Source organism: Vulpes vulpes, chromosome 6 (assembly GCF_048418805.1).
Source record: "Vulpes vulpes isolate BD-2025 chromosome 6, VulVul3, whole genome shotgun sequence".
In the NCBI taxonomy this organism is placed as follows: domain Eukaryota; kingdom Metazoa; phylum Chordata; class Mammalia; order Carnivora; family Canidae; genus Vulpes; species Vulpes vulpes.
In genome coordinates, this window is record NC_132785.1 from 112,075,153 (window position 1) to 112,090,928 (window position 15,776).

At 36.9% G+C, this 15,776-nt stretch overlaps 1 protein-coding gene across 45 annotated transcripts in view; it reads left to right on the forward strand.

The window, feature by feature from the left end:
• NRXN3 (neurexin 3) overlaps window positions 1-15,776 on the forward strand; it is a 1,525,926-nt gene that overhangs the window by 747,041 nt on the left and 763,109 nt on the right. For all 45 annotated transcript variants that reach the window (XM_072762116.1, XM_072762119.1, XM_072762122.1 and 42 more), the window contains one exon: window positions 4,406-4,525. In XM_072762116.1, coding sequence (XP_072618217.1) covers window positions 4,406-4,525 — 120 coding nt within the window. The remainder of the gene's footprint in view (window positions 1-4,405; window positions 4,526-15,776) is intronic.

Consider the following 15,776-nt stretch of genomic DNA (forward strand, 5'->3'; position numbering starts at 1 on the left):
TGGCATGCGTCTCGGTTTCTCTGATTTCTTTCTCTCTCTTTAATGCTGGAGACACTGCTATCTATGAGAAACAGATACAGATATAAAAGATAATCTGTTCAAGAAAGGATGTACTTAAGTAGTTTGAAGTAAGACCAAGAGCTTATATTATCATCTAGAAAGTGTTTTAGAGTGTAGTCCAAGCTCTTTCTCATTCAATAGTTTGTACTATCTCTGGACACTGGGGACACAAAAGAATCCTTGTCTCAATGTTTGGTGTGATTCAATGAGTCTAATAGTTAAATTAGAGGAGGAAATGTGGTCAATAGAATACCACCACCACCACCACCACCACCTCCCCCCCGAAACTGATTCTAAGTAGAAAATTGCTTGTATGAGGTGATATTGGTAAATTTTATGAATAAATTGTTAGTTTGGAAAACCACTTGACTTTAAATCATAAAAGAGTGACTTTTTTTTTTGGTTTGGGCTCTCTTGTTCTTTTTTTCATTTAACAATATTTTCTGAGCTCTTGCTTTATACCAAATACTTTATCAGAAATTAGAGATATAAAGGTGAGCAAAACAGACAAGACTTCTGCCCTCACAGCACTTAAATTTGGGTAGGATGAGACAAACAATAAAAAATTTAAAAAATAACTTAGCTATAGGCAGTGCAATTGTTGAGTTAAATAAAGAGGAAGATGTGACAGAGAACACAGGAAATGCTGATGGGGACCTCCTGAAATAGGAGTCTGAAGAATGCCCATTTCCTTTTTTTGTGTATTTTTTTTACTGGAGTTCTATTTGTCAACATATAGCATAACACCTAGTGCTCATCCCATCAAGTGCCCCCTTCAGTGCCTGTCACCCAGTCACCCCAAGTCCCCGCCCACCTCCCTTTCCACCACCCCTTGTTCATTTCCCAGAGTTAGGAGTCTCTCATGCTCTGTCACCTTCACTGATATTTCCCACTCATTTTCTCTCCTTTCCCCTATACTCCATTTCACTATTTCTTATATTCCCTATGTGAGTGAAACCATATAGTTTGCCCTTCAGAATGCCCATTTTCAACCTGAACATTAGAATATCTTAGTGGACCAGTCATTTGAAAATTTGCAGGAAGGACATTTCAGGCTGTAGGTAGAACAAGAGCAGAGGACGTCTAAGTTAGAGATGGCCTTTTTTTTCTTTTTTAAAATTTTTATTTTTTTGGGAGAGATAAAGAGAGAGAGACAATGGGCAGGAAAAAAGGGAGAGACAGACTTCCCACTGAACAAGGAGCCTGATGCAGGGCTCCATCCCAGGACCCCGGCATCATGACCTGAGCCAAAGGCTCAACCGACTGAGCCACCCAGGTGCCCGGGTAGGTATGGTCTTGAAGTGTAAGAGCAGAGGTCCTAGAATGTAAGCAGGCCTCAGAATCACCCAGAGGGCTTGTCACAACTCAGATTCCTGAGACTTGCCCCCAGCCGGTAGATCTGGGTGGAGCCTGACAAGGCACATCTGTCATGGGCCCACAGGTGGTGCAGGTGCTGCTGACTCAGGGGCACACAATGTGATAGGTAGTGAAAGGATGAAGGAATGACTGGAGCACTGTGAACTGGAGGCCAGTAGTGGGAAATGAAGCTGGAGGGGGTTGGCAGGAGCCTAGGATCTCAACCTCAATAGCAAATGCAAGTTTAGTCTAAGATCAACTAGGAGTCATTGCAGGTTCTTCTAGCCCTCCCTCATTGAAACCACTCTTGTTCTGAGGTGACCACAGTATAGTCAGTCTTGGAGGATTATTTGGTTCTGCATGGCATTCACTACCTAATGCACATGAAACAAATCCTGTGGAGTTTGAAAATAAGCTATAATTCCCTCTGTTTTAGAGTCCTGACCAACCTCTGATGAAAAGGACAGATTGCTCCCTTTGCGGAGCACAGATAGTTACCCATGCTCAGGTTCTGACAGGAGGAGACACAGGCATATCAGGAGGCTGTAGTTCAGATTAGCTCAACCTTTGCTGAAACACTTTCTCTGTATCTGGCACAGTACGCTTAACACAGCGAGGATATAATCGAAGTGTATTATGATTGCTAACAACAGGCATCATTCAATATTTTGGGGGCAAATACTAAAAAAAATGAAACAATTAGAGGATTATATAAGCAGAGGACAGCACAATGTGTAAAAAGGTGTTAAATTGAATATTATCATATGTCAGTGTTAATGATGCAAATAATAAGTGCCATGGCCACCAAGAAATGGTAGAATTGTTCAAAGTTATTGGGAAATGTTTTATACAGGGGAAGCATTCGGGCCGGTCCTTGAAAAATGGTGAAAATTTGGCTAGTTAGACGGGAAGGGAAAAGCATGGAAAAGCCTTTGACTTCAGATTCAATCAACAGTTACAGAATTATTGTGTTTTCCCAAAGTTTTTGCTATTCTGCTGCCTTTCAAGGGAAAGCCTTCCATGTGTTTCTGATTCTTGAGTACAATTGAATTACTAATCCATTGTCTAGTAAGAGCTGTTTGGTCAGGGAGCCCCATGGACTTCTCAGAAACTTTTATCCTTTGAAAGAAGCTGTCCTGATTTGCCATTGTTAATGAAACTTGTACTACACAATGCTCAAGTTTAAGACCCACTGAGAACATGACCATGAACCTCCTTTCATCTCCACATGGGGGAACCACATGGCATATAGGAGCTGCGAGACCCAGCAGTAATGCTGCTCCCCCAGTGTTAGTAATTGTCTTGAACTTTCTTATGTCATATCCTAATAGCTTTGTATTAGGAATGACAGCCTGTACTGCTCCTACCCTTGATGAATAAATACAAAATGTCTTGCCACCCAGAAGACAAATCCTTTATAGTCTTGTATCTCTTTTGAACATGCATCCTTAGGACTCTGCATGCATACATTTCAATATTCCGTGCCTGTGTGAGGCTTTGCTAGGAAACAGTGAAATATGTACTTATTGCAATGGATATATTTTTACTCTGTCAAGTGCTTTTTTGCATCAGAATCTGAGTAATACATTGGATGAGTCAAAGGGCTCGCCTCCTTTGCTGAGGTGCTTTGAGAGTTAGCCTGAATATTAAGATATTTCCTAGTAGCTCAGATAATTCCAAAGGTGCAGGTTTTTCTTTAATCTCAAGGTTAAGGCAGAAGATAGAAATGAAAAAGAGTGAATACTTAAAGAAAGGCCCCAGGCTGACCTAAAGAGAGATTTTAATGACAATCCATAAGGTAAAGATCACCAAACTTTTTTAGTTGCTTACTCATGTTCAGAAAAGATTTTGAGAATGCCCCCAAAATAAATGTACTTATTTATATATCAGATATAAGTATCATTGTACTTAAATATTATTTGCTTATGAAAGACTCACAAAAATAGAAATAATAAAGGAAAAATTTAAATGAATGTAATTTTATTATTTTCTTCCTATCCCTCAAATAATTATCTTTTGCATCCTCTGGCATATGTACACTTTTTCTGAATATACCCTTTTGTGAAACTTTAGCTGCAACATGATGCAATATACAAGTTCTCAAACTTTAGACAGCATCACAATTTCCTGTCAGCTTGTAAAAACACAAATTTATACCTCTCTCCAATGTTTCCAATTCAACAGGGCTGGGGTCCAATATTTTGCATTTCTGATAACTTCCCAGGTGATGGTGGTCTGAGAGCTAACACTCCAAGAAGGACTGATATAGTTAAAAGCTTGGGTGTCAAGCGGTCATTTACCTAAGTTGGATGTCAGGGTCCTTTCATTACCAAATGTATGACTCTGGGTAAATTATTTTACTTGTATGAGCTATTTTTTTTCTTTTTCTTTTAATCTGTAAAATGGATGGTCATACTTACTTCACTTTTAGTGTCACTGGAGAGCATAATGAGATAATGTAGACAAAGTGCTTAGGACCCAGTACTTACCACCTACAAAATACCAGTACATGTTGGCTGCTATGTGCTTCTTTTCTTCCTTCTCCTCTTCATATCATCAAATATGTTTTTAATGTCATAAAGCAAGTTTCAGGGACTTTTATGCCTTAATTCATAAGAATCATGGGAATAAATTTTTCTGCTTTCCATTATACATTTTGAAAGACCGTGTTCCAAATGAAGTATCTTTCGAGTTGGATGGTAGGGATGAAGCTCTTTTGCAAAGTCTGCCTAAGAGAGAACAATGTGTTCAGCCCTCTCCCTTCTGTGTGTAACTGTTGGTAGTTTGTGGCTAAGTGTGTATTTCTGTAGTCTTTTGTATGTACTTATTCTTGTTGCATGTTATAGAATTGACATTTTTGGCGGTTGTGTTTTTGAATGTTTTGGGGCATGAGAGTAGCAAATTCAAGTGTTCGCTTTGAACTTGATTAACTATTAACACTTTTCTCTCCCCTTTATTCTTCTCTCCTTTTCTTCTTATGAATTACTAGGACCAAGTACCACCTGCCAGGAAGATTCATGTGCCAACCAGGGAGTCTGCATGCAGCAGTGGGAAGGCTTCACTTGTGACTGTTCCATGACCTCGTATTCTGGAAACCAGTGCAATGATCGTGAGTACAACCTTTTCATACTTGGGAGTTTTCATTGTTTAGAAGTTTGAAGAAATCTTAAGGGATATTATGTAAAAGGATGGCTCTTCTGAAAGATTTGTAAGCAATTTCCTCCTCCAGAAACTTGGAAAATAAAGGACTGGTGCTCTTAATGGAAGAACAAGAGACATTTCTTGTTCAACATTACAAGATGTTTTCCCATTTGCTTACTCCCTGTGTTTTTTCTTTAGATTAGATTGCTTGTAGCTGAGAAGCAAAAAACAATTCAAGCAATATTTTTTGCTCTGAGGAGTTCAGTTTTCCATTAATTAAGTCATCTGGATAACAATTTTGAAACTCTCCCATTTGCATTGTCTAGAATTTAGAGTATATTTAAGGTTTGTAGCTATTTTCTCAAAATTCTGAATTTAGAGAACTTCTTAGGTCTTCCAAATGGTGAAGACGTTCAGAGTTTATTTTTTCTTCTAATTAGAAGAGTTTAAAGCATTTTCAGGGGTTTTTCAAATGTCAGAAATTCCCTCTGGCTAGATTTATTGATATCTATTTGGTTTATAGGTACCTAGTCATTCTGTTTATATATGCATTTCTATTTTGTGAATATATTTATATGTATATACCTGTGTATTTGGTTCATATTGGAAGAGAGCCAGTTCTTATTTTTGTCCACTAGCAATACTAAAGGCACATCAGCTGATTTAATTCTAGAAGACTGATTTTACGAAGGTGATTCTAGAATTGATGGTGGAAATATATCAGTTCTGTGGCAATCTATAACCTGTGTCTTCGCTTCCTTCTCATTTCATTTTCCTAACATGGCTATTTTTAAAGATGAGCAAACACCTGAATTTTCTGAATACCAATTACAAAGAGATTTTTTGAAAGTCCTGACATAGTGGGTCCTGTTGATCTTCTGATTTTCTAAATGCAGCCTTTATGGTAGGAGTTTATATTTTACAAACTGAACTTATAGTCAGTTGGCCTTTTGGTTTTATAAAAAGATTCATGGTGTTATCTGAGAAAATCCTAAAGTCATATTATGGTTGCATAAGTGGGAGCAGGCGCTGATAACAATGGTATCTCTATCATGTTTAGTTTTTCTTGAATCCCTATTTCTCAACTTTTTTTTCATGTGCATAGTTGCCCCTTGTTCTATTTCTCATTTTTCTCATAGCTTTTTGTCTTTATGTGCTCTGCCAGTCTCTTAAGATATACCCGGAGAAGTAAGTGGGGACTCTGTCAATGTAGAGAGAAACATATTTGATTCTCATTGATCTAAATGTAAGCATGTGCCTCTAGATCTGTAGCTTAAAGGACAGTATCTGCAGAAAGTTTTGGCATCAGATTGTTCATTCCATGTACTTGGTATTATTGAAAGTCCCGTTTCCACATTTATGAGTTGGAAATACTGTTTTCCTCTGAAATAGGCAGGTATGGATCTCTCCAGAATATCTAGGGAATTGTCCTATATGCTCTTTATTTTCCATCCCCTTTGTCCACACAGTACTCATTAGGAAAGTTTTTTATCCTAAATTATGGCATAATGCTTCTTTATCCTCCCAAGTTTATTCCGTGTCATAAATACGTACCATTTCTGGTAGAAAATGGTCAGGACGAGACCACACACAGAAAAAATAGAAAGGTAAGTTATTCTAACTGTGGTGAATAGCATGGTCTTCAGAAGGTACGTATATATTTTTCTCTCATTGACAAGTTCCTTTCAGCCACCCAGTTCCAGGCATTGTTTTCTGCTAAAAATCAACCAGGAAAAAAAAAAAAAATCAACCAGGATTCTTTCTGGCTTTCTATGATTTTTTTTTCTTTGTCAAGAGCAGATTGTGTCTCAGTTCAGAATGAAAACTGTTGCATTATCTGACTCGAACAATTTGTCAACATATAATGAAGTACTAGAATGGATTGGGAAATGTAAGCTTTCTTTTGTGACAATGCCATATCATGCTTCAAAAATGTTTCTGAGATACACAGGCCTAGGGTAATGTATTCTGGATTTTATTATGTAGACAATACACATGAATTTTTTATTGTAGAAGACTTCTGAGCCCAAGTCATTAAAAGAATCTGCTTGCCTCATCTCCTCGTAGAGAGCAGACTAGGTCTTCTGTGATTAGATGGCTATATGGAAATGTGAGCAAGTACGTTTTAATTGCAGAATGTAAAGAATATATAGAGATCAGATACACTGGATATAACTGTAAAGTGCAGATATAAACTTTTAATGAAACCAACCGTGTGTATCAGAGTGTTAGGTTGCTTAAAATCATGCTATAGATACCTCTATATCTAATGATTGACATCTAAAATATCAGGGGAACTTCTATTTGGGAATGAACCAGTTTGCTCACCTAACAAATCAACCTTACCTCTTTACATCACAGATCATTACTTTGTATCAACCTTGACTTCTAGAGTTGTGATTTACTACTTTATCTCACAAATATCTTCAAAATTAAGTTACCTATTTGATTTTCTCTGGGCCCAAGTTAGCAAATTTGGGGTAGCTTAGCCTGCATCAGGAGCTGAGCCTTCACTTCAGTGTCACCAGCAGGTTTGAACAAAGCTCATGCTTATTTTTGGCAAAGATTATGGAGAAAATGCAAAGAAAGGGAAAAAGATACAATAAGTGAATGAAAGAGGAAGGATGAAAGAAGAAGGAATGTAGAGAAAAGCAGAGCTGAGTCTTATATGGAAGAATACAAAGGCCATTAGTAATTATTTTGGTAGCATGCATGCCACAGGTGGCCTGCCTTTGACCTAAGCAACAGTAATAGCGCATGACATTATAATTGGAGTATCATCACAGAAATCTGGCCTTTACCTGACTTTTAGGAATAGTGTATTCTATAGAATGTTGCATATATCTAAAATACATTGTATTTCTTATAATGCTGCTTCAGGATCCTGTGGTTGGTTAAGGATTCTATCTAATGACAATAGACTTTTTTGGGGGAGGGTGGTGTTGGGGGAGAAGGTTTGGCTCTCTCATTTTTCCATGAGCTATTTCTCAAGACAACAGATTGATCTCAGCTAATGGAAATGAAAACATCACAATTTCTTACTGCACATCCAAGAATAGAAACTTGTTCAATACAAAACTGCTAGGTTTTGATATTTTTCAAAATAAAGGATTCAGTTCAGCTCATCATGTATAGAAAAGTGACTTATATCCGGGCATGATTTGCAAGTTTCTAAAAAAAAGTTTGCATTTTAGGTTCTCCACATTTTTCCTAGCAGTGGTTCCTTCATTCATGACCTTTGATTTTTCTTACCTGTTTGCCAAATTGGGTGTTTGCTTGATGATTTTGAGGTGCTGTCACATAGATATCACCTCCATGAGTAGAGTTTATGTTGAGAAACTATATCTCATTTAGTATGAGTAGACTAAGCATGGATGGGCTTAACTTTATTCCATCATTTTCTATGACAGCATGGTGGGTTGATGGAGACAGTGGGGTGAATTTCAGGTTTAGTCTTATAAAGATAGCTACGCAAAACTGATACAGTGATTGTGAAGATGTGGCATGTATCCTCTATGGCTTGTTACCTTGTGTAAGAACGACTCTCCTGTACTGGATAGAAGACAAAGATCATCTGATTGGAAATCCAGGTGTAATTGACTTGTTAATTGTTTTATGGTACTTTTAAGATACGATCTTCTACCATTTCATATAATAGCAAAATCACAGGGAGTTAGTTTCCTTTAAGTGACTTTTAGGACTGTTTTGAAACTATAATGAAGAAAATAATCCCAGAAGTAATTTTGAGTTCACGTGGGATCTGGTAAGATCTATGGAAGGAAACACCAGTAACAACCTCCAAAGAAAATCTTCAGTTCTTCTGAAAAATTTGAAACAGAGAGGGCTGACTTCTCAGAGGGTGCATACCACCTGAATGTCAACCTAAGGACAAAATATTGGGACTACATTTTAAGAACAACAACAACAACAAAAAATGAACCTTACAAAGGTTCTCACAGGGATATTCTTTTTGGATATTGGGTTCTTACTGATATTTAGCATCAGGACCGAGAGACTGGAAGATTTCAGTATGTTGTAGACATCACACCATCAGGCAAATCTAGAATCCCTTTCCTGTGATGTGGGCAGGGCAGACTATTGTTGGGTTCCTCTCTCTACAGCACCACAAAATGTTCCACAAAATCCAAGTCACTTGCATGTACCTAGATATACAAAGGCATTGTCATTTCAGGGACTTTGTGAAAATAGTGATTTTAAATCACTATTAAATCCTCACATCAATCCTTACCACCATAGTTACCTTTGAACATGTTTATGACAACTGTTTTGCATTGTATACAATTTTGGGGTCTCATTATTACTTCTGTGCCCTGGAGAAGTGAATGTGGAACAGTCTGTGGCATGTGAGTGCTTAAAACACAGCAAATTACTGGATTTAGAAATCGGGTGTTTATAATGGCTTTGTGGGAAGAACAGAAGGAAATAAATGTGGGTCCTCAGCCCACCCTCAGCAGCTGGCTACCTGCGCTACATTGCTAGTCGTACATTGCGGGCTACTTGTTGGAGAAATTGCTAGGTTCACACTGGCATGTAATAATAGATGTTCTTTGCTTGCAACAAATCAATAGCAAGCAGCTGTGGATCGTGCAGACAGTGGAGTGTGAAGCACCTTTTCAGACAGTTTTCTGGTGGAGTGGCTGTTAAGCTGCACTGTTGGCTATTGATTGGCCTTTTGCTTTTTATTTATTGTGTGGGTTTATTTATTTTTTTAATGTAGGTTGGTGTATTGATTAAATCTGTTAAAAAAGCATTTCCCATTCAGGCTTCAAGGAAAAAAATGAGCAATATATGCATTACTTAGTGTACAAACAAGCCAATTGGCATGCGTATGTTCATTGTATCTGTTGGGTCCATATAGACACGCTGGCATTATGTTATGAAGCTAGGTTGTTATTTGTCCAATAATAATTTCCAAAGATACCAGACTACAATGTGTCCGTGTTTTCTGTTATGTGTTTAATTCCTACTCTGTTTTCAGGCTCTGCCTGTCTAGCAAACAGGCTGTATCTGAGAAATTTAGTATTAAGATGGTTGTTTGCTGCTTAGGACACTTAATCAGTTATTCATTCCTTCACTCACCAGAGATTTCTTATTTGCAGATATGATCATGAATAAGATACACCCCTGTTCTCAAAGACATTACAGTGTAACAAGGGAAGACACAGGTGGAAGTGCTTCAGTAGAAATATAAACAATATGTAGTGAGGACTCATAGAATAGAGAGGCTGTCCCTGGGGTAGAGGCTTCATCAAGAAGAGCTGCTGTTATTGAGAAGTTTTTCGTTGACAAATGAATCTTGAAAAAAAATTTAAGTACTTTCTAAGTATATATGGTAAGAAAGAAGGTCAGAAAGAAAAGATAGTATTCCAGTAAGAAAGAGAGAGAGAAGTAGTAGGCTGCAACCACTGCTAACATTCTGGCTGTTTCCTTCTATTCTTTTTTCTAAGCACTTGCATGGTTAAAATCACACTCTGTGTAAAGTTTGTGCTCTGCCCTGTTTTGTTTCACATTACATGATATGCATTTTTCAAAGTGTAAAAAATACTAGATTTCTTCATCTCATTAGTAGAATATACATTATGGTGCTCCTTTCTTTGGGATAGAACTCTCCATGCTGAGTCCTGGATGAGGATTAATAGGCCCCAAATCATCATCTTCTTCTCCTTCTCCTTCTTCTCCTTCTTCTCCTCCTTCTCCTCCTTCTCCTCCTTCTCCTCCTTCTTCTCCTTCTCCTCCTCCTCCTCCTCCTTCTTCTTCTTCTTCTTCTTCTTCTTCTTCTTCTTCTTCTTCTTCTTCTTCCTTCTTCTTCTTCTTCTTCTTCTTCTTCTTCTTCTTCTTCTTCTTCTTCTTCTTCTTTCTTCCTTCTCTTTTTTCCAAATCTTCTTTCATTGAAACATTGTTGGACATTTATCTTCAAAATGTACTTAAAATGAACCAAAATTTTAAAAAGTTGACTTGTAATGCATATGACTTATTAAATTATAAAATATAACAGAGCCATTAAGTTAATTAGCTTTAGAATCAAACTAATTTAAATGTCAATGTTAACTCTTAACACTGAAATTGAGTTAGACACAGCCTCTTGAAGCATTGTACAGGACAAGGAGTATGATGGGTACTTAATAAATAGAAGTAGTGATAGTTTTTGTTGTAACTAATAATATTTGACATTTGTCAAGTCCTTATTATGTTCCTAACACTCTACTAGGATCTTTAGAAATATGTTATCCCTTTAATCATCCCAAAGTCCCTACAAAATACCATTGTCCTGATTTTAACAATGGGGACACTGAGGTCACACAGGAAAGTGCTGAGTGAGGACTTGAATCCAGGTTTGTCTGATGTGAAAGCTCACATTCTTATTAGATTGGCTACTACTTAATAGTTACTAGAAAGAAGAACAGTTTAACATCACTAATTACCAGACTAGATTGCTTAAAATGCCAGGTTGTCAAGTCTTTACAGACAACCCAATTGCATAAGAATATAGGGTTGGAAAAGAGAAGCTCTGTGTTCTAGGTTGTTAATTTTATGATATTATGAAATTGTGAACCCTTTAGATATCTCTGCCTTAATACTAAGATAAGACTTTTTAGTTAGAATATCTTGAGATATTATAGAATTAGGATAACTCCCCATATCCCCAAATATTTATATATTTATTCTCTGTTTGTGTATTTCTTTTGATTTTCATTTTTTCCTTTACTTTATTGCAATCTTTATATATGTCATATAACATAGTGAATGAGACCTCTGATTTGGAGTGGATGGCCTATGTTGAAATTGTGACTCTGTCCCTTAATAGCTATGTTACTTTGTAATTAATTAATTAATTAGTTAATGTGGATATGTATAGGTCCCCCAAATGTGGATATGTATAGGTCCTATCTCACAAGTAAAGATGAATTGGATGCATATAATTCTGTGAAGGTCAGGGCACATAGTAGCCGATGTGGAGCTATTGGCTATTTTTCAATGTGATTTTCAAAAGTTAAAAACTAGACTCATACAATTTTCATAAAGTTAAAAATAGAACACATAAATACAAGATGAATGCCTGCCAAATTTATTTAACTCCTTAGTGAGGAAAACAATAAGATGGTAAAAATATAAACAAGATGACAAAAGAATTTTTGAAGAACTGGATATTTATAGGCATTAAAAAGAATATTAAATATTTAGGTTAAATATAAAACTGGTGAATGCTCACAGGGAAAAAGCCCATAGCTTTAGATATTTTCTTTTCTATCAACCATTATATCTCTACTGAACAAAAATCAACAGGTTAATCATCTTGCAGAATGTGGATAGTAAATATCAGTGAATAGTGAATAGTGAATAGTAAATATCAGTCATAGATACATTTTTCCCATATAAGTAAGTATTTCTTGGGTAGTATTATTAAAACAGTGTCAGAATTTCTATGACATTGAAAGGGCACACGGCTCTCTCCTGGCCTTTTTTTTTTTCTCTAAATTTTGGGTAATTTTTATTAATAGTAGTATGATCTATTCAATTTCAGATCTGTTTTGTTATCTTGAATACTTCTATCATACACAATCACCTTTTATTTTTTCGACCATTTAACTGTGTAGCAAACACTGTATTGAATTTGTTGCATTATCCTGTCATCTTAACAACCCTAGGAAGTAGATACTATTATGATCTCAGTTTTACAAATGAGGGAACTGAGACATGGAAAAATCAAGTGATCTTCTCAAGGTCACAAAACCATTAGGCGCGGGGACAAGGATTCAGTTTTATATCTCTGGCTGCAAAGTCTGAACTCTGGTGTCTTCTCAATGCCTCAAGGAAAGCTTCTTAATGAGGACTCATCTGGATGCATGGGAGTTTAGATTTACATTCGCCATGGAACTTGACTACTTCTGTTGTATCAATTACACTGTGATTTTTAGTATCTACATTGTTATTTGGTAGGAGGGATATATCTTACACTTTTTACTTTGTTTTAAATAAGAGCATCATTAGGATTGATCTGCTCATGTAATAAGATCAGGAGTTCCATCAGAGTTCCATTTTGCAAGTTTGGTAGGTCTGGGCAGGTAAGGGCTGAGTCCAGAGAAGTCAGAAAGGCTGGAGGAGCAGCCTGGTACCATAGGATGCAAGATCCAGAAAGTAAAACACTGAAAGAGAAGCATTCACGAGCCAGCAGACATTAGCAGGACCTAAGGTAATGGCCAAAGTTATTTCTTTTCATTTGTTTTTTATTCCTGGACCATAGATATTTGGTGTATCTAACAGGATGTCAGGAGATGGCAGTTAATCTCAGGGTCTTCTAGGAGCAAGGCTGATGGTGCTGGTATTCTTAGGGGGGCAGATTCATAGATGTGGGTTTTAGCTTATTCCCTTGGGAATCACTCTTGCTTACAATTTACTCTGATACCAAGAAGACACAGTTTTGTATCACAGGTCACTTGATTTTAATACAAGTGCAGAATTCAAAAAGATTCAGCAAGAGTCAGGACTACTTGCAGCTTTTGTTTTGTATAACCCTCCATGGAAATGAGCTGAGACTCCTAGATAAAATGCTAATTTCTGCAAATCCCAGTTGACACTTGGACCTACAGTTCAAGGAGAAATAGTCTCCACCATGCAGAGTCCTGTAGTTTACCAGGGATTATTGTGAATTGTTGGAATCTGAGGCCTCCCTAATTTCACTTCAGCCAGCTTTAACATGCTGTATTTGTAGACTGATTTTATTGCCTATGTTTAATTACAGCCCATTTATTTCTGGTGTGCTTGGCTAGCTACTTATTGATGGCGATGGCAATGATCTACTGAGAGCCTATTGGTTCACAGAAGATAATTTCATATTACCTTGTTAGTTACATACAGGTACAATTTTAATATATTTTTCAATATAGACTTATAATTCTCTACATTTATTTCCATCTTTGTTTATTTTTATTTACACGCAAAGGGGAAAATATATCAACTACTTTATTTTCTCTTGTAAAATAGAGCTAATAAGTATAATATGGTTTCCTTTCCTTACTTTTTTCTCTTAACTTTTTTTTTTCTGTGGGTGGTATGCATTTTTTTTGATTGAGGTAAAATTTACACTCAGCAAAATATGTATATCTTAAGTGCATTATGACAAACATTTATAGCCATGTAACCATCATACTTGTTGAGATAAAAGACAGTTCCATCTTCCCAGGGAATTCCCTTGTGCTCCTGTAGTTCTTCTCTTCTCAGAGGCCACTGCTAGTTGAATTTGTTTCAGCATAAATGAGTTTTGTCTGTTCTTGACTATATATAAATAGAATCACATGGTATGTGATTTTTTTGTTTCTGTTTTCTCTAGTTCCGGAGAACCTGTGTAAGACTCACCCATGTCACTGTGCATTTTAGCTGCCTTGTCCTTTCCTGACCCTTAGCTCCTCTCATCTGGAGGAATCTGTGGGTCTCCACTTGGGGACTCCTCCCTGCTGCTCCCTTGCAGTTCTCTCCAGTAAAAAAAGGAAATCTGAGCCCTCACTTTGTCTATTTTCTTCCTCTCAGGAATCCCTGTCCTTCTTTGCCTGATGTTCAGTGTCTTGTGAATCTTTCACATTTATTGTTTCAAGTTGATTGTGGATCCAATCTTTGTTATTCTATCTAGGCTGGAAGTGGACTTCACCTGTTTCTTTTTACCTTGCACCTTGAGATTGAGAGTAGGGGGTGGAGGAGGGATGACAACTTGTGCCGTGCTTTAAGCCACAACTTCTGGGAATGAAGTGAGGCTTTGCATTAGTCCCAAAATAGCTCTGGCATTGTAGAATATTTCAGGAACTGTATTTTGTTTTTTTGTTTTCTTCTTCTTCTTCTTCTTCTTCTTCTTCTTCTTCTTCTTCTTCTTCTTCTTCTTTTGGAGGGAAAGGGGAAGGGAAAAGACCCTTCAACTGTAGTTATAGGCGTTCTTCAGTCAAGGAGCCTTCTGCAGCCAAAGAAGCTGCGCAAAGCTAGTTACATACCTGCAAATGTGTCTCTGTCAAGTATTTCCTCATCTGAGTTTCTTTTATGAGGTCCCCATTGCTTTTTCCCTCCAGTCCCTCTGATAACACTTGATTAAGCTCAGTGGGTGCAGGGATTGATTTGGCTCTTGCAGTTAGCTGTTCTTATTTTCTTTACCTAGAATTATAGTTTGTTTTCTCACCTACCTTTATCCTGTGGATCTTTGCTGCCTGATCCATGTCTCTTTGCCAAATGAAATTAAGAGGTGTTTTCAAACAAAAAAAAAGGAAGACTTTAGAAAAGTGGAGGTGTTTCTATGCCAGGGAGTGTTTTGACTCTAGACTGTTCTTATTTTGATTTTTAGATGCTGGTGTGCACTTATTATTTTGAGGCATGTATACAAAAAATGAGGTTAACTTGCATTGCTGATGCCTTTTAGTTTTAAATAGTTTTTTTTTAAATAATTAAGGTTATACAAGAACATGTGGTTTATGCATACAATGGAATATTACTCAGCCATTAGAAATGACAAATACCTACTATTTGCTTCCACATGGATGGAACTGAAGGGTATTATGCTGAGTGAAATGAGTCAATCGGAGAAGGACAAACATTATATGGTCTCATTCATTTGGGGAATATAAATAATAGTGAAAGGGAATAGAAGGGAAGGGAGAAGAAATGGGTAGGAAATATCAGAAAGGGAGACAGAACATAAAGACTCCTAACTCTGGGAAATGAACTAGGGGTGGTGGAAGGGGAGGAGGGCAGGGGGTGGGGGTGAATGGGTGACAGGCACTGAGGGGGGCACTTGACAGGATGAGCACTGGTTGTTATTCTGTATGTTGGCAAATTGAACACCAATAAAAAATAAATTTATTATTATAAAAAAATTAAGGTTATACAAGCTCACTGTTGAAAATCTGTAAAATGTACGGTAATAGAAAAACATGTACGATTTTTACCAGTTATTTATATGATCTTGTTTCAGAATATGCATGATGTCAAGCACAGAATAGATGTTTAAAATATATTTGTTGGATGAATGATTGAGCCTTGCATATTTGTAGAGTCTAAGTTGTGCAATGGTCCTAGTGTTCTTTTCATAAAATGAATAGTATTTCTACCAGGACTAGATGTTTTCTTGCCAGACAGAATGCTTTGGGCATACAGAAATTATAATGAGCATCTCACTAGGAAATTTTTTCGTTCAGATAAAAAATAGAAATGTCAAGATGTTT